Consider the following 26,136-nt stretch of genomic DNA (forward strand, 5'->3'; position numbering starts at 1 on the left):
TTTGACAGTGCCAATCAATGGGTTTGAGTCACCGGTGTCATGGCGAGACCATTTGGTGCGTAGAAGTGGGCGGACGCTGGTGAAATGTCACGTTTGGAAGCCACGCGTTTGCGGTAACGGTCTTCCGTTCGAGTCTGTTCTCGCTATGTGACCGAATGGCGGTGATGAGGATGAAGGCGATGATGGCGGTAGTGTGGAGAGTTGGCAGCGACTCTAGCCGGCCAAAACGAAAAGGGTCAAAGCGTCAAGCGGAGCGACTCGAGCTGCAGCTCAACTTGACAAGCACTCACGCTCTCTCGTCTCACCGCACTCAACGCGACTCGGGCCGTGTGAGACCGAGGCACAAGCTGTCTGTCTGCCAAAATCTCGAGATTTTCAGGGTCTTTGTTGCATCAAGAGCGAGCGCGCGAGGATGTAAGCCATCGGGTCCTTCAGCAATCAAATCGGGCAGGTTTCACCCAGAACCTCCTTTTCTTCTTGAAAACCTGATGCGAACAAGACTTCGAGTCGCTACTGATGCATTGACATAACCTAACGCTTTGCAACCTCCATCCCAATACCTATTCAAACTCGACCACCAAGCCAAGATGATGCCGAGCACTTGCACCGTCCTGCGCGGGATGCGTCTGGCTGCTAGCGCCCGGACTTGCGCATTGCCGCCCTCGTCCTCGTCGACCTCGTCCGCCTCCGTCTTTGCACGTGCGTTCTCCCGCTCGGTGCTCGTCTCTGCCGAACCCAAGAAACCCTCTATCAAAGCGATCGCCGAGCTGCGAAAACTCGTTCCAGGAACCAGCATGATCAAGGCCAAGGAAGCCTTGCTCGCTTCTCGCCCCTCTTCTTCCCCCGATGAAGACTCGATCCCTCGTGCGCTCGAATGGCTCGAAGCCGACCGCAAGAAGTCCGGTGCCAAGAAAGCCGACAAGGTCGCAGCCCGACAGGCGCGCGAAGGTGTCGTTGCTGTGACCGTGCTCACCGACGGCCTGCCTAGCTCGGTGGCGCTCCGAGGAGAGCTCAAGGAGGAAGCAAAGAGTGCCGGTATTGGCGCGACCAGCGCTGCTTCTGGTGGAATCGTCGAGGTCAACTGCGAGACCGACTTTGTCGCCAAGAACCAGGTCTTTGCTCAACTCGTCAAGGACATCGTCCACACCGTTGCACTCTTCCCCACACTCACCACGGAGTCGACGTCGCAGGGCGGATTCGTCGATATCCCCGTCGAGCAGCTTTTGGCCTTCCCGCTGCTGCCCAGCTCACCCGAGGCAAGTGGCTCGAGCGTGGTACCAAAGACCGTCGGCTCGGCCATCATTGACGTCGTCTCGCGTCTGGGTGAAAAGATCTCGATCGCTCGTGCTGCTGCCATCCTCCCGCGCACCGTTCCTTCGCCAGATGCTGCGCGAAGGTCAGCCGCTGGGACCGCACGCGGAGGCTCGATCGTCGACCTAGCATCCGCTTTTGCCCACGGTGGCTCCGCCGGGTTCGCTGCAGCAAAGGACGCCTCCAAGCCGGACTACGTACTGACGAGCGGCAAAGTCGCCTCGCTGCTCGTGACCCGCTTCGCCAGCCCGGCGTTGCCAGACGCACTCGCAGCCGCCGACGGCTCGATCCAGTCCAACATCCGCGCCCTCACCCGAAGCTTGGCCCGCCAGGTCGCGGGCCTCGAGACCAAATCCATCTCCGCTGGAGAATCGACCGAACAGCAAGCCGGAGAGGTCAGCAGCGTGCTTTACCACCAGCCGTTTATGATGCTCCTGCCTGCCGCTGCTCCCAGTCCAGAGAGCAACTCACAGACGGTTCACGACGTCCTGTCCGCGTGGGCGAGCCACAACCAGCTTGAGGGTAACGGCGGCGAGGTGGTTCAGGTCGTCGACATGCACCGTTGGGAGCTCGGCGAGACTGCTGCTCCGGTCGAGTCTTCTTCCGAAGGGTTCGCTGACGAGGTGCGAAAGGCTGCCGGACTCGCCTAATCCCCGACTCTCTACCTATATATCTTTAACATCAGCTCACATTGTACAACAAACTAAGCATGCATTCCCGAATAGACATTTCACTCACCTCTCTCTCTCACTTCAAGTGCCATCCACAGTGCATGACGCCCATACTTAAAGGCTGATGTCGTCGGCACGATTACGATTGCAAACAGCCCGCGTGCTTTCAGAGCAGGTCGAGTGGGTTCGTTAGACAATTGAGTTCCTTGAGTGCGGCAAATCTGCGCACGGTTCGGCCCGACTCCTGAGACGGATAAGAGTAGACGGCGAGCACCTGTTCCGGGTCGTTACCGTACTCGTTTGGATGGAGCAGACGGGTGTGGAAGCGTTTCAGTGTCTTGATGCTGGACCGTTCGCCATTATAGAGCGCCTTGGCGTCGACGCACGGCAGCAGCACTTCAGCCATGCGTCCATGGAATAGCAGAGGAATCGCCGTCTTTTTGACACTCGTCTCGAGAACACTGCCGCCGCTGCCGCCACCCTGAATCCTTTCCTGCTGTTTACGTGCGACAAACTCGGCATCCAGCTCCTCGAGCATGAAGGCAAACCGGAAGCAGTACGACAGCGACTCGCCCTCTTCGTCGCCACACTTGATACAGAAGCGCTGGTCGAGGGGCAGAAGCCGCTTGCATGCCTTGCACTCGGCACGCCCCCACTGCTCGACCTTGGCCGGGTTGGTCGAGATCACACGCGCTTTGACTTTGAACATGCCAGGGCAAAGCGAAGTGGCCGGCAGGTCGGCAAGCGCCGTAAATGGGATGGATGCTGGTGCATTGCATTTGATCAAAGGCCGACGCTCTTCGACAGCCGCCCCTGGTGGCCCCATGAGCCCGCTGGGCTTGACATCGGGTGTCTCGACGAGCGATAGATCGCCAAGAGCGCGGCTGCTGTTCACATGACTGCTGGTTCCCAGCGGCGTCGACTCTCCTGGCCCAGCTTTTGAGGGTGAAGCCAGCTGAGCCGCCCGTATCCTTCGTTGGCCAGGTGTAGGAAAGGGTGGCTGTGTCGACGATGCGGGACTGGCCTCCACGATCGTGCGTGCTTGAGCAGAGGACCCTCTGAAGCCGATCGTGTTTGTGGTCGCTTCGATAGCAGCTGGTATGGGATGTGATGAGGCAGGTCCTGCGACAGTGTCGACGTTGTGAAACTCGCTAACATTACGTTGCACCGCTAAAGTAGCGCCTTGCACAGTATCGGAGGCGTGCTCGGCCTGCTGCTCTCGTCCTTGCTGCGAAGCCTGTTGATGGTCTCGCTCGGCCCGATCGGCAAACGCCTCTTCCTCTGCGGTTATGAGCGTCTCCATGAATCGCGCACGTCGCTTCTCGAGGTCGATGCGCGCTTCATCTGTGGGCTTGAGCGTGCGAATCTTGATGCCGTTGTCGGTGCTGCTGCCAAGACCGCCAGTGAGCAGTCCACGCGGGTTGAGTTTGGGGCGAACATTCTGGATGCGGATAATGTCGCCGGTCTGAAGGCCTTCTGCGATGGTGGCATGGCTGTCCCATAGACTAATCTGAAAGACGTGGCCCCATCCATCAGTGTCGTCCGGATACGGGATATCGCTCTCGAGTCGAAGATACTTGTCGTTGCCGCGATAGAACAGAGTGTGGTTGGTATAATCGGTGACGTAGAGATCGGGAGCAAGCGTGTGGGTGTAGACCTTGAGCACCTCGACGACTGTGTCGAAAAAGGTGTTTTCGCCGACTTCCTGCAGCTTGAGCGTGGGGCGAGAGGATCTGGTGACAATGTTGGCGTCGACGCCTTGGAGTTCGGAGAACCAGTTGGCCATGTCCCGGAAGTGGTCCATTTCGTCAGCGCTGCACTCGGGAGGGGTGTGGGATGCCAGAGGAAAGTTGGACGAAGCACGGACGTCGCCCGAGACAGGATCGTAGGTGGCCCAGCTCCAGCTGGCGGCGGATTTTCCCACGGCTTGAGGCTTGTTGGAAAACATCTGGATCTGGACACTGCGGACGGCGATGATGTGACCTGGAGCTAAGTTTTGCGGGATGCGCTCGGACTGCTGTGCAAAGAGCATGACGGTGATGGAGCGTGCGAGCTCTTTGGCGTATCCGGTTCCGGAGAGGCAGGATGCGTCAGCGATGGTGACTTTAATGCTGAGGTCACGCGTTCCGCTTGAGGAACGCCGAGGATCGCCTGCTGCCATGACGACGCCAATGATGCTGGCGCGCTCGCCATCACGGAGCATGGACATAGGGGTATAGAGGCAGTTGCCCATGCGACGTGGCTTGACGTTGGGCGCGTTGCGGCGCGGCTGCGGAGGTGGCGGTGCAGTAGCAGCAGCTGAGGCTTGCCGCGATGCCGGTCTACCTGAGCGTGGAGAGGGCGTGGACGAGGAAGATGAAGCGCCATGCGGTTCGCTTTTGATAATGCTGGTTGCAGTGTGTTGGGCAACTGACCAATCGATGGGCTGCAGTGGCGGTGGTGGGATTTGCGGACGAGTTGTCGAGGAAGATGACGTAATCGCGGGTGCATTGGGTTGAGCTGCACGAAGGTCTGTAGGGGCCGGGGTGGAAAACCAATCGCTGAGCTGACTGGGAGGCGAAGGCTCAGGGTGAGGTTGTGGAAGGGCAGTGGATCGTGAGGGAACAATCGAGCTGGAGGAAAGGGTGTGGTGTGTTGCCGGCGTGGATACTGTGCGCGCTAGGTGTGTTGTTGCCGTCGGAGCAACGAAGGCAGGAAGAGTGGCAAGCTGCTCGATCCAGATGGCCGAGGTTGGAGCGGTGGGGTCGGTGGAAGGAGGCTGCGGTGACATTTTCAGGACGGTCTTTTCTTGATTGAAGACGGCTCGAGGTGAGGATGCAGGTGCGGATGCAGGACAGACTTCAGCTGCAAAGCCCGAGAGATAGACGATGGCGGGAGGGCCAAGGCGGTGTAGAAGGAGAAGAGGTTCGGATACTTTGCGTGCGAGCTCGCCTTGGAAGGTGGCCACGAAGCTTGTATGTTGCGAGGGGTCATTGGGCTGGATGCAACTGAGCTCGATCATGAAGCCATCGCTCCTGTCTTCTGTTTGAACCAGGTGACCGCCGAGACAGACGGCAGCGCCTCTGCCGTGACCTACACACTCAATCCAGCGCTCCAAGCCGACTTGCTTGCCTAGACGATCCTCTTCAGCTTCTGCGAGCCAGCGTGCGCGCTTGTTGCCATTGTTGGTGATCCTTGCGTGTGTGCTGTCGGCACTGCTATTGCGGACCATGCTAAGTGGAGGAGATGATGTTATCGAGGTGCCTGTGACTGCGGACTGTACTGGCAGCGGCGGGGGTGGTTGGTGAGGAGGAGGAGGATCGTCACCCTCGGAAGCCTCTCTTTTCGGTCCCTTTCTCTTGCGGGGCATTGTGAGAGAGTGTGACTGCGCGCGGGGACAGTGACAAGACCGATGAAGAGGGAGGGAAGGCGACGAGGGGACGAGCAGCAGAGACCATCTCAGTCATTTCAAGCACTCAATCGGCTCTGAATCCGAAGCCTTTGACTTTCGATTCGGAAGGGTCCTTTGCAGCCTAGACCAACACGCGCGATTTCTTTTACAATGTCAGATTCGCAAAAAGCGGGCAGTGTTGGACTGTTCACGCGACGCGTGAGTTGGAAGAAGAAGCGTCGAAACGACAGGAAAATCGCGTAAAGTGATGCGTCTGGCCGACCAAATGTCCGAATGTTTGCGCAAAGACATTGATTGTGTGCTTGATGCCCTCCCATGCGTATCCACAATGAGTAGCGGCACTTCCGGCTGGGACTTGTAACGTCCTTTCCCTTTGCATGTGTGTGACGACAGTCTCCGTTTTGGCACCACACATGGTGATCCTCGACCCCTGGTGATACGCACGCAAAAGCATCACTGGGATTGAGCCAAGCGATTAGATCATCGAAATTCCCGGAATGGACCCTGAATTCCATTCAAAGCAACGTTGCCTACGAGAGAAGATCCGCCCTTGCTCGCCGAACGACAGCAGCAGCGTTGGTCGCCAGTCTCCCTCCAACTGCAAGAGCAAAGCTGCTGACAACGCTTTGGCCTTTCTCTCCCTTGCGCTTCGGGGCTGCCGTCTCTCGCATGACTAAGCACGGGATTACAAGCTGAGCCTGCCTGGAAGTTCTGAGCGAAACGCAATCAAAAGGAGGGAGCAGTGATCAACAGCCTGGCATTGCTCTGAATTTCTCTCAATGCTGTTCCAGCCGAGCGTTGAATCGATCTATCCGTTGTATGAAACCGCGGCGCGCTTTATTTCTTTGGTGTCGTTCGTCAGCTCAGTTCATCGATTCGGTTCGATTCGGCTCTTTCTCTTTCCGTTCTTCTTTCCTTTCTTCTGACCATCACCAACGCACACACACACTCTCTTCTGCATCTCCTTCCTATCTTCTCCCCCATGGCTGCTCAAGCAGAGCCGTCGGTCTTTGTCGACCTCACCATGGACGACGAGTCCCTTTCCGAACTCTCGGACGCAGCCGGCCCCACTTCTTCATCGTCGTCACCCAAGCCCAAGTCCAAGTCTGGATCCAATTCAAACTTAGCATCGAGACCGGTAGCAAAAAGCGCTAGCACTGGTGTCAAAAAGTCTGCTTCCTCTTCCAACATCGCCTCCACCAAATCGCAGTCCAAGTCCAAATCAGCATCCACATCCAACGGTACGGCAAAGCCAAAAGCGAGAAAGTCGGACCCTTCTCCATCTTCACGTACCAATGCGCAGGCCGAATCTGCTAATGCCACAGGAAAGCGCAGGCAAGATGGCACCCAGGACACCTCCGCGCCTTCGCGCTCTGTCCCCATCAGCGACGTCGTACGAGCACGCACCCATGTCAACTACGAGGGCGGCCCGCAGAAACTCTGCCATCAGCACCATCAGAATTGCAAGGGCGCTCTACTAGAGTGCACGTTCATGCGAGCCCCCGGAAAGCGCTGTCAAGGCCGCTACTGCTTTTCCACGCTCAAGCGCCTCTATGATCAGGACCCGGAAACCATCGTCAAGTCCAACCGCATGATGATCAACCCGGCAGAACACTGTCCTCCTACCGAGACGAAGTACGCCTGGAAGTGTCCTCGCTGCCGTGGCAAGTGTGCTTGCTCGGTCTGCCGCAAAGCTGCCGGCCTCGAACCACTAGGTAGGCCGTTTGGGGCTTCCAAGCAAGGCAAGTCCGCACCCTTGGACAGCAGCGCCGCCGGAGCTAGCGAGAGCAAGCCGAAGAAGACCAAGTCCAAAGCAGGAACCAACGGGGCAGGGAGCAAGGCCGCTGCTGCCGCCTCTTCCGCGAAGACGAGCGCCAAAGCAACGGCGAAGGTCACATCCAAAGGCCGCAACATCGCTGAAGCCGTCGCAGCGGCTCAAAAGCACAATGGCAAAGGCAAGGCAACGCCCTCTACCACGGCCGGCGACGACGGCAGCGAAGACGACGGCATCCACACACCGCCTCCACCAGACAGCAGCAGCAAGCTAGCACCCAAGAAGACGCTCGCCAGCCTCCTCTCCACCACAACCACCGCTACCGGCAAAGCACCCGCCTTCAAGCAGCTCAAACCACCGGCAGAAGCTGCGCCTCCCGTGTTCGAGGTTATCCCTACCAAGCTGCCCGAAGAGAACATGCGCGCGCGCATGTGGATCTACGAAAGCATGGTCCGCTTTGACAAGTTTGGCCTCAACCGAGGCGTACTGTCGCAGCTCGACAGGCTGGAGCACTGGACGCACGCCATGGCTCAGGACATGCTCGCCTGCTTGCTCAAAACCATGGCCGGAATGACCAACATCGATAAAGGACAGCCCACCAAGCCGTTTGTCAAGGCAGTCACCGCCTTCCGCACCCACGGAAAGAGCTTGCAGCGCGGCGAACCGTGGTCCGCTGCCGCCGAGCTGATCTCTATCTTTGGGCTCGCACACACTCCTCTCGCGTTTGTGGAGCACGACATTCCCGTCGAGGTGGAAGCCGCCGCTGCTCAACGCTCGCCCTCGCCTCCCGCGGCTCGTGTCACTCGTGCTCGCAGAGCCAAGGAGAGCAACCAGTACGAGATGGTGCGTCAACTCTCCTTGCTTGATCAGTGGGAGGAGGACGAGTTTGGAGGCGGTGACGAAGACGACGACGAGGATGCCTTGCCGAGCAAACGTCGCAGAGTCCCCACCAAGAAAAAGTCGATCTACGTCTATGACGATCCCAGCGACGATGACGAGAGCATGGCTGACCCGGACGATAGCAGTGCACGCGGCCGTCGATTGGGACGTGCACGCAAGGCAGCTGACAATCAGCCAGCTCCCGAAATCCGACTCACTGGGCGACAGCAGGCGATCAAGCTGCAGCAGGAGCAGCAGAAGGAAGAGCAGGCTGCAGCAGAGAAGCAGCGACAGGAAGAAGAAGACGACGACGAGGCCCGCCAAGCTCAGGCGTCTCGCAAACGTCGTCGAAGCACCAACGGCACTGCCAGCGACGGCTCCGACGACGAAGGCATCCACCACAACGGTCTTGACCTCATGAAGAAAAGTAGACTGAGAGCTGGCAGCTCGGCTGACGAGGCCGAATCCGACGATGGTGCAGATGCAGAGAGTCGCGACAAGGAGCATCGTGACGTCCAATTCAATGGCGCCACTAACGTCCAGGCTGCCGAGCAAGCTGAGCAGGAGGTGGACAGCCCCGATCTCGAGACCAAGGTGTCGATCCTCAGCGCACTCATCGATGCGGCTGTCATGGCTGAAAGCATCACAGAGGAGCTCAAAACGGCACCGGAGCAAATGACGGCGATGGAACGCACGCACAAGGCAGCCAATCATGAGATGGAGAGGGAGATTGCCGAGGAGCTTGCGGAGCTCAACAAGCGCGCGCCGAGCATCGTGTCTCCCGAGTATCAGAAGTGGAAGGCCGAAAAGGCGTCGCTTGAGCACGATCACGCATGGCGTAGGCAGGATGCACGAGTGACGAGCGAGCTGGCCCTCGACACGCACGCATTGCGCACCGGTCCCATCGGACACGACGTCGACGGTCGCGAGTATTGGCACCTGCGCGAGTATCAGGAGCGTATGCCCAAATATACCGAGGGGAGGTACGCGTGGTGCCTGGTGGTGATGGGGCCAGCCTTTCCGCAGGATCCAAACAAGGTTCAAGAGGGAGCCAATGAGGAAGAGAATGTGAAGCAGGAGGAAGGCGACACGAATGGCAAGCAAGACGATGCAGACGACAGTGGCCTTACTTCGCTGGACGCTTCCACCGACAACGGAGAAGCCGCAGCCGAGAGCGAAGCCATGGATGTCAAGCTCGGTCTACCGACTTCGCTTCAAAATGGCGGCTCCAAGACCGAAGCCGACAACAGCACGGCTACGGCAACAACACGTATCTGCATGGGCGCCAATGACCCAGCCACGATCAAGAAGCTGATCGACTACGTACGTTTCCGGCTGGAGCGGGTCGAGTACGAAGAGAGCGTGGCGATGCAGGAACGCGAGAAAGCAGCTCGCCTGGCCAAGGAAGGCGGTGGCGGTGGAGACGGATCGCGAGCATCGTCGCCAGTTGATGCAGACAGCGAGACTGCAGCGAGTGCGGGTAGGGAGAGCGTGTACAGCGTGCGTAAGGCCAAACAGACGCTCAAGGACACGCAGGAGGAGCGACGCAAGCAGGTGGAGCAGCTGCTGAAGCGGCTGACCAAGTCGAAGGAGTATTTTGCGTGGCATCGCGAGGAGGTGGCTCCCTGAAGCCGCTTCTCAGATGTCTTTTGTCTCTATTCGCACCAAGCTCGAATGCACACCCCGCCTGACGAGGCAACTTTGTTTTCGCATTGCTGATGACCGAATTCCCGGAAGCTACGCTTGTGAAAGAAGCAGCATTGCTCATGTGACTGGTCCATAGTGCGGGAGTCAGCGATCGTCGTCATTGAAGTGGCGAGATGTGGAAAGTGCGGGGAAAAGAAAGGGTCCCTGAGAAGGGCAGTGACGCTCTGTTACCGAAGGCGTGGATGACGTCGACGAAACAGCTCTCGGTACGACAATTTGGAACCCGACTGTTGTTTTTGCACTCTGGCTTTGCCGACAGAACGGGTTAGCACGGCACGAGAAACTCGGTCAGCATGGCATAACACTCGGATGGTGAGCCTGCAGAGCTCGATGGACGGGTGGGTGACCTGCCAAGACACAGCAAGCAGTCATCGAGGAAGTACCAGCGAGTACAAGAATTGTACGCATAGGAGATTGAGGACAACACGCGGCGGAAAAAGAGCCAGCAGCTGATCGCGCCTCTAATCGCATGAAACCACAGTGACGAGATCTGCAGCCTATCATCTATCACAGCGATCCAGCTGCCTATCGTATCAAGCACCAATCAGCAAGCGGGCAGTTTCAGCCACAATCTGTCGACATGCAGCTCAACAAAGCCCCTCGCTGCTCTTTCCGTGTTCTGCCGTCTTGCAGTGATGTAAGCCAGGAGACGCGAAGGTCCCGCTCCAGTCGTGTTAGCAGACACGAGAGGTCTGGAAACGGAGACTCTTGTCAGTGGAGGTTGAGGTGGAGCTTGAATTTCATAACGAGAATGGGGCCTCAACTTATTTTGGGATTTCCGCCGGACGGTCGAGCAGAGAGTGACTCGTCCCACCAGCAAACCAGCCAGCCAGCTGCAATGGAGCGCTTGCTTGCCGCTCGTCTGTCTTCTTGCACCGATGCCCCAGCTCGTGCGCAGATGTGGCTCGTGTGGGACCACTCGGCGTGCTTCCGTCTCTGCTGCATAGGATGCACTTCTCGGCAGTGGCTCGTCCGACATGCGCAGTGTTCGAGGTCGCTGTCGCCATCGCCCGACAGAATGAGGTCCATGCATTGGCACGACCGGAAAATCCGAAAAAGTCAGGAAAAATGTGCGGTGGGCAGTTCGCTTGCTGCTCGCTTGACTTTGTGTTTCAAGCTGTCGTCGGAGGAGTCAGCAGCTTCCGCGTCTGGCTCGACCCTTGCTTTCAGGGTAGCACCTGCAGACGCGCACACGCACGCAAGCCCTTCTCTCTTTTATTTATTTTATTTTGAATTTTATTCGATCATTTCAGGTAAATTAAGCAGCTCCCGCCCGTCTTCCTTCGACGCAACTTGATGGCTTTGAATTTCAGCGTGTGACTGCCATCCGACGCAAGTCCGCAACTTTGGCATTCACTCGAGGGTTCGACGACCTCCTCCTCCTCCTCCTCAGCTTTCTGCTTATCATCGCTTGCTTTCCGCCTATCACACAGCAGCTCGACTCAGCAGCCGAGGACTCTGCCACCACCATCATCCTCAACTGGACGCAATCACCCACTGCTGCTATTCAGTCTCTCCAATGGTTCCGCTCTAGGTGCCATCTTCTTGACCTCCAACCCGCATACAATCTTCTTCGCTCTCCTTCCGCACATCGCCCGAGTTGCTGCTGCACAACTTCTTTCTCGATGTCAGGCGTCTTTGGTCAAGGTTGCCGATACACTAACTTTCAAGACACCAGCCACCCCGCACCATTGTGCAACCACCTTTTGCCCTAGTCTTTTGTTGCAGAGAACAAGTCCACTCCTCAAGCCAAGCCAGCGTTCTCGGCTTTGATCAGCTCCACCACGGCACACATCCACACAGAGCCTTTAGGGCGAGCGTGGACTGCATCTTGCGCATATCGTCATGCCGCCCCCGTCCTTCTCCCATCAGACGGCCGTGGTCCTGCCCAGGGCCACCCAATCCTGGCTCAAGGACATCATCTCCAAAATCAAGTCAGCACTCTTGAACGCCGATGAAGCGAAGCGGCATTCGATCCTCAGCGCCATTGAAACCTCCGTCGAAGAGCAGGCGCAGTCTCTCCAGGCAGCTGCTCAGGCCGATGAGGGCAACCATCCAGCTGCTGCTGGCCCCTCTCCCACCGCCCAGATCAGGTCGCAGATCTCGCTTCGCATCAACGATGCCATCCAAAACATGCTGCAATCCGACCTTCAGGCACGCCAAAACGAAATGCTTCCCGCCTTGGTCGATGTGCTGTTTGTCGCTATGCCTTTGCTCGGACCCACTTCCATCGTAATGGAATGGTGGGACCTCGTCCTCTGCCCTCTCCTCAAGAACGCGTCTGTTCAGAACATTACTGCCAATCGTGCACGTGAGCTCGTCGTCCGCGCCATGGTCGCAGCTCCCACCACCGCCTACGAAGACGAACCCTCTCCCACCGCTGTTTGGCCTGCTTCTGTTTCCGCCGACTCTTCCGCCGACTCCCCTGGTCTCGGCACCAGTCCGCGAAGAGCCCGCGCCGTACCTTACCCTATGTCGGCCGCTGCCCCTCTGTCTTCGTCGTCCTCATATCGTCAGCAGCAACGCAGCTCGTCTCTCAACATTGGATCCGGATCCGTTCCTGGCAGTCGCTCGGCATCCGTCGGATCACGACAAGACACTTTCCGCCGTTTCACCCAGCGCATCTTCGACCTCTACCTCGCCGAGGCTGCCCATGAGAATCAAAAGATCTCCTCAGAAGAAGTCGCACATCAAGACCAGAGGCGCTCAAGTGCTCCGGATGCCCACAAGCTGATCTCTGGCGGCGGAACGGGCAGTAGCACCACCAGCGTCGCCGGGTCCGGTTCGGGCTCGGGCGCTGCCGACCGTGATCACACTGTCATTCGAGACCTCAGCCATAGCCATGTGCTACGAGATCCCGGCACCATCGTCTGGAAGGGAAACCTCGAATCGATCCTACTCGTCTATAGCAACGAAAAGCCAAAGGAGTTCTTCCATCACATTGCCGAGTCCTTCAGCGACCCAACCGCACGCGTGCCCCTCCTCTTTCTGCTTTCGACCTTTTTGCGCCTCTATCCCATCCACGCCTATCACATCACCTCGACTGCACTGCCACGCATGCTCATGCTTTCCCTTCAGCTCGACACTTCCACCACTTGCGTCTCGCTCGGAGTTACTGCCTTCATCATGCTCATTCCGCACATCCCCAACTGGATCGCAAATGGAGGTGCGGGTGGACTTCCGACGCTGCTTAGTATCTTTGCACGCATCGTTGATTGGCGTCGTCTCGGTCATGGCTGGGAGTCTCGCATAGGCGACGACCCTGAGCTTCAAGAGATGCGAAGAGAAAAGGACGAAGAGTTTAGCGAGATCGAGCGTCTCGGCAAGCGTCTCCACATCAAGCCCTCGCTGCGCTGGAACCGGCTCGAGTCGACTTTTGATACTACCATGTCGACGCCTCCCAACGCAGAGCACCTCTTCACCTTTCTCTACGGCCTCTATCCGTGCAATGTCATTCGCTTTCTGCGCTCGCCTATCGACTACCTGCGCAAGGCTTCGTTCGACAGCCCCTTTGAAGGTCCTTGGGAGGATATGATGGATGAAGTGGCTGTCCAGAATCGCTCCGGCCCAATCTTGCGTCGACACACGATCCATCCCGCCATCATCACCATGGACGCCGAGACCGAACTTACGGACAAGCAACGCTGGCTCGACCACGATTCGGCTGACATCAATGCCGAGTGTCTTGGCCTGTTCCTCGGCAAGTGGCACGACGTCAATTCGGCGCACATTGTCCAGGCCGAGAGTCAGCGACGCGGTTCGCTCAACCCCGAAGCACCCGACGACGACACTGCATCCGTGTTTTCCTCTGAAGCCAGGCTGGGTCCGTTTGACATGGATCGCCGACGCAGTGCAGCAGCGCTCATGCATCCCTTTTCGCCCAGTGGCTCGGCACATCGACACTATCAGAAGGTGCCTGGCTCGGTCAACCCGGACGACATTCTTCTGACGTATGCATCGCTGCGGTCGGGCGCACCGCTCACCTCGACCACGGCGGCTGTCGCTGCGGAAAGCATCGATGCGCCGCCTACCGCCATTGGCTTTGGCGCCGCGACTCAGCCAATGACGGCGGCTGCTCAGCGATTGGACGAGTCGATGGCCGCGTCGACGCCGTCTCTGGCGACGCAGGCACGGGCTACCGGTGGCATGACGGCGAGCGGGACACTGTCGAAACTGATGCCTGCTGCCAGTGCTGCTGCGGCCGCGACTCCGGCTATCGTGACAGCTATGGGTAGCTCGAGTGCTTCGCATGCGCCCGTGTCAATGCCCACTTCTCCTGCTACACATGCGTCTCTGGCAAGGATTCGCTCGCGGTCGGGGTCTTTGTCGTCGTTGCAGTCCAGTCACAACTCCGTGAGCCCCGGGACGCCCACTTCGCCCACGTCGACCGCAAGGCATCCGTTGGCTGCGAGCCATCTGCCTACCGATCCGTTGACGCCTCAGCAAGTGTCCACGTCCGGATCCGGGTCGAGCGAGAAGGCGTTTTTGGCGATTCCGTCGTACGACACGACCATGCCCACAGCGGCTGCTCACGGCCTTGGCAGCGATGCATCGGTCATCTCGCTTCTGCAGCGCGAGAACCTGCTGCTGCGGAACGAGCTCAATTTCGAGCTGTATCTCAAGGAGCAGCATTTGCGCCACATTGGGCGCCTGCACCGCGAAAAGGTGACGGATACGGCTTTGGAAGCGGAGCGCCAGAACTTGTATCACACGGTGCGCACGTTGCGCACGTCGAATGCGGCGCAGCACGCCGAGCTGGAGCGGTGCCGAGCCGAGGCGGCGGCGACCAAGGCCAGGCACGTACAGTGGGAGGCGGACCTGAACCACAAGCTGAAGGCGTACCGCGAGGAGCGCAAGGCGTGGACGACCGAGGCGCGCCAGTTGAAGGCGCAGGCCGAAGAGGACGCCGCCAACATCGCGTCGTTGACGCGGCAGTTGGAAGAGTCCGGTGCGCAGCTATTTGAGCTCAGGACCAAGATGGAGTCCGACCAGCCCAGATTGGCCAAGCTGGACGGGTACGAGGCCAAGATTGCGCAGCTGACGCAGTGTTTGGCGTACTGGGACAACGACGTGCTCAAGTACGAGCAGCAGAGGCGCGAGATGGAGAAGCTGCTCAACAAGTGGGACGAGATGGCGTATTTGGTCGAGGCGACCGAGGCGACGCTGAGCGACGTCGAAACAAAGTGTGCGACAGTCGAGGCCGAGAACGAGCGATTGAGGCGCGAGTTGGAGGCGGCGTTTGCGAGCGTGAGGGCGTTGAGGGCGGAGAAGGGCAAGCTCGTCGTCGAGGGCGAGCCGGGCAGGGACCAGGTGGTGAGGCAGGTGGGCGAGCTGGAACGGGAGAGGGATGTACTGAGGGGCGTTGAGGAGAGACTGAGTGCCGAGGTGTTGGAGTTGAAGGCCAAGTTGGAGGTGTTGATGGAGAAAGGGCAGCAGGATGCGGACGCAGATGCGGATGTGCCGCCGCTTGGCGAGTAGTGGTGAGGGTGTAATGTTATTCAAGTCATGGATCTTTTGCAGAGAAGTGGACATCAGAGATTGTGCGGAGTGCATGTGTGCCAAGGCACAGCGTGTGGATGATGGCACCAGCGGAAGTGAATGGCGGTGGCCTTTGCGAACAGGTACAGACAGCCACACTGCGATGGCGGTCTTCCGCGCAGGGAGAAAAGGAGACGACGCAGTCTTGCGTGGAATGCGAACAAGTGGTATGGCATGCACAACACAGGATATCTACAAAAGCTCTGGCCAACAGTTGTTAAATAAGATAAAGGGTATCGATGAACCTGGTTGCCAGTTGGCCGACGATGGCCGTGGCACTCACGCCGCTGCCGAGACCGTACAGGGTGGCCATGGAGCCCTTCTGTCCGCTGAAGTTCGACCTGGCATACGCAACGGCGTCCTTGAGATCCCTGACAAACTCGTTTACCACGGGAATCGTCAGGCGCGTCACGGCGATGTGGATGGCAGGCGTGTCGCCAGCGAGCCCGTTCATGTGCCAGCCCTTCTTGCTCATGTGATCGCCCACATCGTAGATCGACACGGTGCCAGGGGCCGCACTCGCAAACGCAACAACCGACACGATCGGCTTGCCGAGCACGAAGAGTTCCGGGATCTCGCGCTCGATGCGCGTCGTGATCTCCTTGGCTGCCCCCACAATATCCCGGCACGATTGCGTATACCCCGAATCACCGAGTTTCATCATGGCCGCCCACGTGCCCGCAATCAGCGAGCCCGGTCTCGACCCGGACAGCGTCGGCGTAGCATACACACCACCCGGCCAGTCGGTCTTGACGTAATACTGAAAGCGACGCAGCTCTGGCGTGCGGTACAGGATGGTGGACAGCCCCTTGGGACCAAAGCCGTACTTGTGTGTGTCGCAGCTGATCGAGGTGACGCCGTCCACTCTGAAATCAAACGGTTCCGTCTGGAACCCTGCTTTGGCCAAGAACGGGACGAGGAACGAGCCTAGACAGCAGTCGACGTGCAGCAGGATGTTGTGGCGCTTGGCAAGCTTGGCGAGGTTGGGGATGTCGTCGATGATGCCATCCGGGAAGTTGGGTGCGGAACCGACGAGACCGATGGTGTTCGAATTGATAGCGCGTGCGACGCGGCCGACCTGCACTTTGCGCGTGATGGGGTCGACAGGGATGTGGTGCACTTTGATTCCAAAGTACTGCCCCGCCTTGTCGAAAGCAGCATGGGCAGAGACGCTGACGACCAGCTCGGGCTCTTTGATACCCTTGGTAGCGCGGGCCCATTCGCGCATCGCGAGGCACGAGAGCAAGATCGACTCGGTTCCACCGCTCGATGTGGCGCCCACGGCCGAGGGTGGTGCGTTGTACATGCGTAGCACCATGGACACGATCTCTGCCTCCATTTTCCTCACGCCCGGGAACACATCCGGATGCAAAGGGTTGCTGACCAGGAACTGCTTGATCGAGTCGGCGAGCAGCTCACTCAGATCGTCACCACCGTGGTAAACAGCACCCGACACTTTGCCGCCCTTCCACACCATCTGCCCATCTCGGTTCTGCCACTCGGCCTCGACCACTTTGCTGTCGACGCCCGCCTCCATAATCTGCAGCTTGGCCAGCTCATTCTTGATCCATTCGGTCTCTTTGCCCAATTGCGGCAGCTCGCGGTTGATTTCCAAATGCGAAGGGCGCGGTACAATCTTGGCCTCAACCTCGGCCATGGCGGTATCGAGTTCGCGCTTAACTTTGCGTTTGGCAGCTGGCGTTTTGAGGAGCAGCGCAAACGCACGTGCTGAAAGCAGGCGGTAGAGCTGGAAGAGAGTCTCCGATACACCATAGGTCTTGAGGTGTCGAAGCAGGCGCGTCGAGTAGCGGTAGACGACGAGGGCAAAAACAGCGTTTTTGGCATTGTCGAAGGTGGCGAGCATCTTGAGTGCGGTGATGAGCAAGGATTCGTCTGCGGATGCGAGCGAGGTGGTGCGCTTTGCAGCAGCCGAAGAGGTGGAGGGCGAGGAGAACGAAGCCATCTTGGCGGCGGCTGCCTCTCGTGCAGGCGTTCGTGCTGCCATTGCTGCGAATATGTGATTGTTCGCTATTGGATGCGGTTGGTCACGGTGGTGTGGATGATGCCAGACAGACAGTGCTGGTTCATATAGAAAAGAGGACGTGCACGCCACTTGCTCGATAAAGAAAAAATGATAGCCGAACACGCAGTCAAAGCTTCCTGCACTTTTACCACGTAGGCTGACCCGACACACGCTGACAAGAGTGAACACAGGCCCTTTGCCGCACGTTCGCATGTTTCCAAATTTAACGCTCGTTTGCGCGATACGCCGCGGCGATCAGTTCCATACAACAGAATACACACGCGCGTATCGGCGGTTCGGGCTTGTTGCTTTCGGCGAACAATGCATCACTGCCACAACCACTCAGACTTGTATAGGGGTCGCTACACACGAGCAATCGGATCTCGGACGCATGGGTTCCGACATGAAGCATGAAAGAAGCGGGACCGCCGGAGGTTCGCCCTTGATGCAAGCCGACGCGCGACTCGTGCACACTTTGCGAGACAAGTTCCGCCTCCCGCCGTCAGATTGTGCAGAGCGCCGCTTCTTGAACCGCGCTTGCACATGCTCTCTTCGGAAATTTGCAGCCAGCCTGACATGGAGCGAATGAGCTTTTCATGCATCGTCAGCTTGGTGTGGGTGATGCAAGTCACATGGTCAGCGACTCGAACATCTCGGGCGAAATGTCGGCGTTTAGCGGCTGCAGTTGCAGTTCAAGTGGAGGTGCTGAGTGAGCACGAGCTAGTAACCCCGACCACCCACCCATACACCTATCCGTCGTTCTACCATATACCACCGAACCACATGATAGCACGCAGTGGCCCAATCATCAGGATGACAACAAGCAAGCTTAGCCTCAGCTCGAAAGCCAAGCTCTCGGACGGCAACCTCGTCCCCCGGCTCGGGCTGGGAGTCTATGAAATGTCGGATCACGAAGCCTCTCGTGCGGTCACTTGGGCCCTCGAAGCAGGCTATCGTCACTTTGACTGGTGAGCAGCACCCATTCATCAGCATCCCCGCTGCCAACCCTAGCCGGCTGGAACTAACAGAGCATGATGACGATACGACAGCGCTGAATGGTACTACAACGAGCAAAGCGTCGGCTCGGCCATTGCGCGTTTCCTCGCCTCCCCCAACTGCCGCATCCAACGATCCGACATTTTTTACTGCACCAAGCTGCAATCCAACAACGGCTATGATGCAGCTAAACGAAGCATCGCACAGTCGCTCAAAAAGTGCGGGCTGGGCTACATCGATCTGTATCTCATTCATAGCCCTTACGGCGGCAAAAAGAAACGACTCGAAAGCTGGAGGGCCATCGAGGAAGCTAAGGACCAAGGCATCATCAAAAGTGTTGGTGTCAGTAACTATGGTCAAAGGCATATCGAGGAACTGCTCGATTCGAACCCGAAACACAAGCCGACGGTAAACCAATGCGATCTGCACCCGTTTATGGCTAGGGCCGAGCTAGTCGATTACTGCCGATCCAAGGCAATCGAGATGGATCTGAGTTGAGACAGTGCAGTACTGTCTATTCATTGTTTGTGGGTCTCAGCTGAACAAAATTTGTCTTCCTACTATATCAACGTCTAGTGCTGGGGTCCACTGGTCCGAGCTGAACGCTTTGACCACCCCGTCATTGTCGAGCTCGCCAAGAAGCATTCCGTAACTCCTGCTCAGGTGCTCATGTATGTTGCCAATCTCACACTCGACTGCGAGACCATGCTAACGATCTCGGTCCCCTTTGCCTTGCACTCCTTGACAGCCGTTTCTCCCTTCAGCGAGGTTATATCACGGTAAGGCTCGAATGAAAGCAAACGTTGATCGTGCAAGCTGCAGCAGTACTTACGGTATTCAAAACCCTCTCCACGCACAGATCCCCAAATCCGTTTCCAAGCAACGCATCATCGAGAATGCCGATGTCTTCGGTTTCGAGCTCGATGAGCAAGACATGCAACAGCTTCTGACCCTGGACGAGTATCTGGTCACCGAGTGAGTACTTTGTCAGAAGATGCTCACGCAGAGATTGGCACTGACACCTGACGCCTGATCTCCTATTCCGCATCGACACGCAGCTGGGACCCAATTGGCGACCCTTCCGCTTGATTCCGGGCAAGTTCGATGAGGCAATCACTGTTCCGCGTATGGAATGTATCTATTTTTGACCGTGTAACGACTTGGTGTACAGTACGTGATCCTCGCCGGGCTCTGCTGCAATCCTTGTCGACAGGTGACATTGTTAGTGACAGGCGAGGAAATGGTTTCAATTGTTAGATCGGAGACCCCACCAAATCGAGTCAACTGAATTGAAATGTTTTGCTCGAATACCAAGTCACGCGCTCTCGAGTAGAAAGAAAATGTATTGGTCCTTTTTTTCACCTTCTTCTGGGCTGCACCGCGCTTTGTCTCTATCGAAGAGTGCATTCCCAAGCGCTCTTTCTTCTCTTCTCGACACCATCCTCGTCGTTCGCAACCTCTTCCCACCCCTCTGCGTTTGGCCGTCTCGCTTTGCATGTTCAAAGCATTCTCTAGAACCGTCACCTTCGTCCCCAGATCCTTACCTTCGACTTGTTTCAGAGCAAACCGTCAACTTCCAAGCGCTACCGTCCAACCTCCACCCTCCTCGAACCGCATCCCACACATAACGCTCCGCAACATGTCTTCCACTGACGCCACCAACCAGCCCGCTGCCGCCGAGGCCGTCAACCTCGTCAAGGATGACGTCACCGGCGAGATGGTCTCCAAGTCCGAGCTCAAGCGCCGAATGAAGCAGCGCGAGAAGGAGGCCAAAAAAGCGTCCAAGGCGGCCGAGGCCCCCGCGCAGAACCCTGCCGCTGCTGCCAGGTCCGCTGCCGCTTCTGAGGAGGACCTCAACCCCAACCAGTACTACGAGCGTCGATTCCGAACCATCGCCGCTCTGCGCGAATCCAAGAACCCCGACCCGTACCCGCACAAGTTCCATGTCTCGATCTCGCTCTCCGAGTTCATCAGCAAGTACGAGGGCAAGGTTGAGGCTGGTCAGCACCTCGAAAACGAACAGGTCAGCATCGCCGGCCGTCTCCACAACATGCGCTCTGCCGGTCAGAAGCTTCGCTTCTACGACCTGCACGGCGAGGGCGTCAAGGTCCAGATCACCGCCCAGCTGCAGGACCACACCGACGGCGACTTTTTCGCCATCCACGACCTCCTCCGTCGTGGTGACATTGTCGGTGTTACCGGTATTCCTGGCAAGACCAAGAAGGGCGAGCTGTCCATCTTCCCTCGCTCCATTCAGCTCCTCTCGCCCAACCTTAAGATGCTCCCCAAGGCGTCTCAGGGTGACAAGGGTGGTTTCACCGACACTGAGCAGCGTCACCGCAAGCGATACCTTGATCTCATCATGAACAACCACGTCCGCGACATCTTTGTCAAGCGTGCCAAGATCATCAACTATGTGCGACGCTTCCTCGACAACCTCGGCTTCCTCGAGGTCGAAACGCCCATGATGAACCAGATCGCCGGTGGTGCCACCGCCAAGCCGTTCGTCACCTATCACAACGACCTCAAGCTCGACCTGTTCATGCGCATCGCCCCCGAGCTGTTCCTCAAGGAGCTCGTCGTCGGTGGTCTCGACCGTGTCTACGAGATTGGCCGTGTCTTCCGAAACGAGTCGATCGACCAGACCCACAACCCGGAGTTCTCCATCTGCGAGTTCTACATGGCCTACGCCGACATGTACGACCTGATGGACATTACCGAGTCGATGATCTCGGGCCTGGTCAAGGCCGTCACTGGCTCGTACAAGATCAAGTACCACCCGGACGGTAAGGACGTCGAGGGCGGACGCGAATACGAGATCGACTTCTCCACTCCTTGGAAGCGCTTCGACATGATCAAGGAGCTCGAGGCCAAGATGAACGTCACCTTCCCTCCTGCCGACCAGCTGCACACCGAGGAGACGCGCAAGTGGCTGTCGGACCTCGCGGCCAAGCACAACGTCGACTGCTCCGAGCCGCGCACTTCGTCGCGTCTGATCGACAAGATGACGGGAGAGTTCATCGAGACCCAGTGTATCAACCCTTCGTTCATCGTGGGGCACCCACAGGTCATGTCGCCTCTGGCCAAGCGCCACCGTGACATCCCCGGTCTGTGTGAGCGCTTCGAGGCGTTTGTGGCTACCAAGGAGATCTGCAACGCCTACACCGAGCTGAACGACCCCTGGGTGCAGAGGGCCAACTTTGAGGAGCAGAGCCGCCAGAAGGATCAGGGCGATGACGAGGCACAGGGCATCGACCATGTCTTTATCGATGCTCTCGAGCACGGTCTGCCGCCTACCGGTGGTTGGGGTCTGGGCATTGACCGTCTCGTCATGTTCCTGACCGACTCGAATTCCATCAAGGAGGTGCTGGCATTCCCGGCCAACAAGCCCCTGCCAAACGAGAACAAGCCCCAGCCCGTTCCCTCGCTCGAGGGCGAGCCGTCCGCCTGAGGCTCGGGGGTGGAGAACACTTTCTGTCTCTGCACGATTTCTGTGCTGTGTAGACGCGCAGCTGATCAGGATCAATCAATGAAAACGGTTGGCGAGCTTGTTGTTTTGGGATGTGCGAGATGCGTGTTAGCGGCGTTTGCATCGCGGGGTGTGTGATGTGTTGTGCGCTGAGGGTCTGCTTTGAGGGGTAAGTTAAAGGTATTCGAACGAAGACATGGCGTTGGGTTGCAGGGCTCCTCTGGTCGCGTCAATCGTCTTTGTTTTTGCCCACGCACACGACACACGATTCACACTTGTGTACTGGTGAAAACACGTCATCGCCATTGAGACAGCGAAAAACAGCCTTTGGAAATCACTACTATACACATATGAGACACTCGAGCAAGATGAGAGAGGCATGACCCAAGCGTACGGGGAAGAAAACGTGACAAGGCACCAGCGGGCGCAAACCTAGATCTTCTTCTCGTCGTCTGGTGAGACGCCACGAGCATAGCCGCGGTCACCGACGTGTTCGATGCTCTCCTCGTCATATGCGTGCGTGTGGTCCGCGCGCCTGGCGTCCTTTTGCAGCTGGTCACCATCCTGCTCTCCTGCGCCCGGGATCGTCGCTGGCAGAGCTTTTTCGAATTCAGCGCCCTTGAACTCCCAGCCGAACGTGACGACGATCAGCAGGTACGCGCACACGGTGCCGAGCAGGATGGCCGACACCCGTGCATAGGCCGGGATGAACTCCTTGACAGTATCCGGCGAGCCAGGGTGCCACTTGGGGTTGGGCTCCTTGAGGTTGTCACCGCCCACCGCCTCGATCTGGGACGAGGCCGACGACGCCGCGTTACCCAGCTGGTACGCCAGACCAGCGTAGGTCGCGCGGAACGCAGGCGGCGAGATCTCGCTCAGGTAGATCGGCACCACACCCCAAGCGCCCTGCACACCGAACTGCAGGAAGAAGGCACCGGCAGACAAGGCGCTGAAGCTGTGCGGCAGGATCCACGCCGGAATGAGCGCACCCGTGATAATGACAAACAGGATGATGGTCAGGCGTCGCCCGAGGTACTGCGACAGGTAGCCGGCCACAAAGCCGCCGCTGATGGCTCCACAGTTCGAGATAATCGTCGCCCGAGATGCCTGCTTGGCCGTCAGCAGCTTGGACTCCTGCAGAATGGTAGGGTACAGATCCTGGCTCGAATGCGAGAGGAAGTTGAAGCCGGTCATGAGCAGGATACCGTAGATGCATCGGAGCCAGTGGGTCTTGAGCATCTCCTTGAGCTCGGTGATAAACACCTTGGCTTTGCTCTTGCCAATCGCACCGGAAGCATCTCGCTGCGCCTTCTGGCGGAGGAACAGCTCAGACTCGGGCAAGAGCAGTCGGACGACAGCAGCAAGCGCAGAGAGACCGGAACCAAGGAAAAAGAGGATCCTCCAGTTGTGCGTCCTGGAAATCCAAGTCAGATTGACCGAGGCGGCTAACAGATAGCCTACAGCGTACCCCTGCTGCAGGATTCCACTGAACAGACCTCTGGGAGCAGCAGGCATGTTCTCAAGGGCTGTGGCCGTCGCCATTCCCCATATTCCACCCATACCGAGGCCGAACAGAGATCGCACGGCGAGGAACTGTTGGTAGGTCTGCACGAAACCCGATCCCAAAGACAGAGCAGCAATGATGATGAGGTTGATGACCAAGGGGTACTTTCGGCCATATCGGTCCGAGATCACGCCGAAGACGGCAGCACCGACCGAACGGAAGAGGAGGGTGAGCGTGATGGCGGTGGTGATGTCGTGAGTGTGTCTGTTGAACTGGGTGGCGAGCGCGGAGACCGAGAGTGAGACGGCGAAAAAGTCCCAGGCGTCAACTGTCCAGGCGAGCCATCCGGAGAAGAACATGAGGCCCTGTAGGGGCGTGAGCATCATGGCGAGCTTAATAGGGTTGAGAGGAGCACCATTGCGGGCGATCCTTCGCTCCTCCTTGGAGGGGAGCTTGAAAAGGCCGTGGGTAGGGTCGACCATGATTGTTGGTTTCTAATACGAAGCAGTGAGAAGGGGGGAAGATATGGGACAAACGGTGCGCGTCCGCTAGCTCCAGACTGACTGCCGACGTGTTGAGAGGCTCCTTCGAGATCACAAAGGGAAGGGGAAGTCAAAGGACGTGGGGAGAGAATAGCCACACACTCTGTATCGTCGAGGAGGGTCTTTATATCCGACACGCTCGAGGAGAACGTACGATTGGGCAAAGCGCGCGCGAGAGAGAGAGATAGTCGAGAGTTAGTCAGGGACCGGCGTACCTCGCGTCACATGGGCGGTGTCCTGCCAGCGCTGCCATGCTCATGACCCACTCAAGCGAACTTTGAGGGGCACGAGGCACCGGTTGTACTCGAGGAGCGTGCGTGGGTGCAGAGCAAATCGTTCGAAGCAGCCGAGAAAGAAAAGAAAAGAGAAGAGAAGTCGTTGCGGAGAAAGCGCTGCGCTGCACGACGAGTCGATCCACGTCGGAGACCCGCACAAGGCAAATAGGAGTCGGAGAGAGGCTGCTCCCCTTGGCTGCAGCAGCAGGGCTCCGTTGGAGGGGCGAACTCAATGCTGAAGAGAGGAGGCCTAGCGTGGGGTCGTCGTTGCGCCGAGCGCGGCACACGAACCGTCACATTTCGCTAATTGACAGTGCGGCGCCGAGACACAGGAAAAGAAAAAGAACCAGCTGTGAGGAGCTGATATGACACTGGAATTTCGCCGAAGGGTGACGTGACACCAAGGTGAGTGAGTGCATTTTGAGGATTGTGCACTGTCAGACGCGAGGAACGCTTCAGCTGCGCACTTTAGCTCAGATTGAACCGCCGCGGCCGCAGGTTGGCATTTTCCTCGCCCCTTGTGGGTGGTAAAAATTTCATTGCCGCAATCCATAGTCCGTCCCGCCGACTCGACTGCCGCACGCTAGTGCACGCTAAGACGCAAGAATGTTGTCACTCTTGTACAATCACCATAGCTGACAAATCTCAGTCTCATACCAACCACTATTCGGCTTCGCCGGGAACCAAAACATCACGGAATTTGCGAGGTAAAGCTGGATTTCGGCCAACAGCATCGATTGTCGATTGTGCAACACTCACTGCAGCATTTGTTTTGTCTCATTGCCACGGAAGACAGGCACAGGTAAGCGAACCAATCAAAAGGCACAGATTCGCCTCGAGACGGCCTTTCGATGCCTCATCCCCGCAGCTGGATGCAGCCGACGCCTGATCCCTTTCTCCCTACACCTCGTTTCTGACTCGAACCAAATCCCACATGGCCTGCTGCTGCCCTGCTCACTTCCCCTGTTCTTTTGGGTGGCTTGCAGAATTCAATGTTTCCCCACGCCGTCGCTAATTGAATTTCGCCGGTCGCGACGGTGCAACTTTGACACTCAATTCCGGATTGGTCTGATGTCCCGCTCTGGTCAAGTGTCTCGATGCCGCTTACCTGTCGGTGGTCTATAATGCCGCGGCGAGTTTGTTCTATGTGAGCGTGCAGCCGTGACTCCGCTCGCTAACTTCCATTTTCGGCCCTTTCGCCCGATTCCAAAGCTGTAGGGCACCCAGCATTTTGAAATTGCCTGGCTTCCCGTCTCGCTTGCCGATTATGTCCAGAGCCCCTCGACTGGGTTCGGTCAGCAGATTCGTGTCCTGTTGCCGGTCGGATCATTCCGAAGCCCCCTTTTCGCCGGCGAGGCCCCGTCTGCCCCTCATCGCTGCGCGTGTTGGACGTCGTCGACCGTCGTTTGCAGGCTGTTGTCTCGGGAGACAACGGAGCACATCTGCTTCGCGTGTATGCTTGTTGCTGCCTTCAAGCGCAGCACGACGAGATGCAGCAGGTGCCCGCAGATATCATGTGGTTGGAGATGCAGAAGCCAGATGATGCCCACTTCGCCAACGTTTCGCTTTCCTCCCGGCCTGCCCAGTACCAGCAGCACAGGTCAAAGGGAACCTCGAATAGATGCTTGTCGCCGGCGGTGTGCTCGTCTCTTCTAAAAAGAGTCCGACGGGTGTCTACTCTCCATCTTCAGAACCCCGGATCCTCCCGCACTCGCAGCCGCACCTTCTTGTTTTGCCCTTACCCCACACACACGATTCGGGGGCGACCAATCAGACGTGTCTCTTCGATCTTGGAGGTCGAGGCATGGAAGTAGCCGTTCCATCGAGTTGCATGCATAAGCACCGTTGCCCCACACAAGAGTTTCAGTCGTGGGAGTATGTGTTCACAGAAACATATCGCGGTCCCTGAACGCAACCTGATCGTGAACGGTACTGATTGCGCGCCGTCCAGACGAATCAGCGTGAGTTGCAGATGCTGTCGAACAGCGTGGGCGCCTTTCCTGCTTATGTTTGACAATCTCGTTGTGGTAGAGCAACTAGCCGTCATCCTGACATC

The 26,136-nt window shown here is 57.8% G+C and overlaps 8 protein-coding genes across 8 annotated transcripts; 5 read left to right on the forward strand and 3 right to left on the reverse strand.

Annotated features, from left to right (window-relative positions):
* Window positions 1-587: 587 nt before the first annotated feature.
* EX895_004513 (uncharacterized protein) lies at window positions 588-1,961 on the forward strand (the record flags this gene model as incomplete). Its single annotated transcript, XM_029885107.1, has 1 exon — window positions 588-1,961. One exon carries the CDS (start codon window positions 588-590, stop codon window positions 1,959-1,961), a length of 1,374 nt encoding a protein of 457 aa, XP_029738349.1.
* A 187-nt stretch (window positions 1,962-2,148) lies between these two features.
* Window positions 2,149-5,193, reverse strand: EX895_004514 (uncharacterized protein; the record flags this gene model as incomplete). Its single annotated transcript, XM_029885108.1, has 1 exon — window positions 2,149-5,193. One exon carries the CDS (start codon window positions 5,191-5,193, stop codon window positions 2,149-2,151), a length of 3,045 nt encoding a protein of 1,014 aa, XP_029738350.1.
* Window positions 5,194-6,355: 1,162 nt separating this feature from the next.
* Window positions 6,356-9,655, forward strand: EX895_004515 (uncharacterized protein; the record flags this gene model as incomplete). The annotated part of the gene is made up of 1 exon (XM_029885109.1): window positions 6,356-9,655. One exon carries the CDS (start codon window positions 6,356-6,358, stop codon window positions 9,653-9,655), a length of 3,300 nt encoding a protein of 1,099 aa, XP_029738351.1.
* Window positions 9,656-12,064: 2,409 nt separating this feature from the next.
* On the forward strand, window positions 12,065-15,211 carry EX895_004516 (uncharacterized protein; the record flags this gene model as incomplete). Its single annotated transcript, XM_029885110.1, has 1 exon — window positions 12,065-15,211. One exon carries the CDS (start codon window positions 12,065-12,067, stop codon window positions 15,209-15,211), a length of 3,147 nt encoding a protein of 1,048 aa, XP_029738352.1.
* Window positions 15,212-15,488: 277 nt separating this feature from the next.
* Window positions 15,489-17,276, reverse strand: EX895_004517 (uncharacterized protein; the record flags this gene model as incomplete). The annotated part of the gene is made up of 1 exon (XM_029885111.1): window positions 15,489-17,276. The coding sequence occupies one exon, from the start codon at window positions 17,274-17,276 to the stop codon at window positions 15,489-15,491; it is 1,788 nt and encodes a 595-aa protein (XP_029738353.1).
* Window positions 17,277-18,077: 801 nt separating this feature from the next.
* Window positions 18,078-19,379, forward strand: EX895_004518 (uncharacterized protein; the record flags this gene model as incomplete). Its single annotated transcript, XM_029885112.1, has 6 exons — window positions 18,078-18,262; window positions 18,344-18,626; window positions 18,867-18,961; window positions 19,039-19,069; window positions 19,150-19,265; window positions 19,349-19,379. The coding sequence occupies 6 exons, from the start codon at window positions 18,078-18,080 to the stop codon at window positions 19,377-19,379; spliced, it is 741 nt and encodes a 246-aa protein (XP_029738354.1).
* Window positions 19,380-19,929: 550 nt separating this feature from the next.
* EX895_004519 (uncharacterized protein) lies at window positions 19,930-21,741 on the forward strand (the record flags this gene model as incomplete). The annotated part of the gene is made up of 1 exon (XM_029885113.1): window positions 19,930-21,741. One exon carries the CDS (start codon window positions 19,930-19,932, stop codon window positions 21,739-21,741), a length of 1,812 nt encoding a protein of 603 aa, XP_029738355.1.
* Window positions 21,742-22,191: 450 nt separating this feature from the next.
* EX895_004520 (uncharacterized protein) lies at window positions 22,192-23,745 on the reverse strand (the record flags this gene model as incomplete). Its single annotated transcript, XM_029885114.1, has 1 exon — window positions 22,192-23,745. One exon carries the CDS (start codon window positions 23,743-23,745, stop codon window positions 22,192-22,194), a length of 1,554 nt encoding a protein of 517 aa, XP_029738356.1.
* Window positions 23,746-26,136: the final 2,391 nt, after the last annotated feature.

This window comes from Sporisorium graminicola, chromosome SGRAM_4, assembly GCF_005498985.1.
Source record: "Sporisorium graminicola strain CBS 10092 chromosome SGRAM_4, whole genome shotgun sequence".
Classification (NCBI taxonomy): Eukaryota; Fungi; Basidiomycota; class Ustilaginomycetes; order Ustilaginales; family Ustilaginaceae; genus Sporisorium; species Sporisorium graminicola.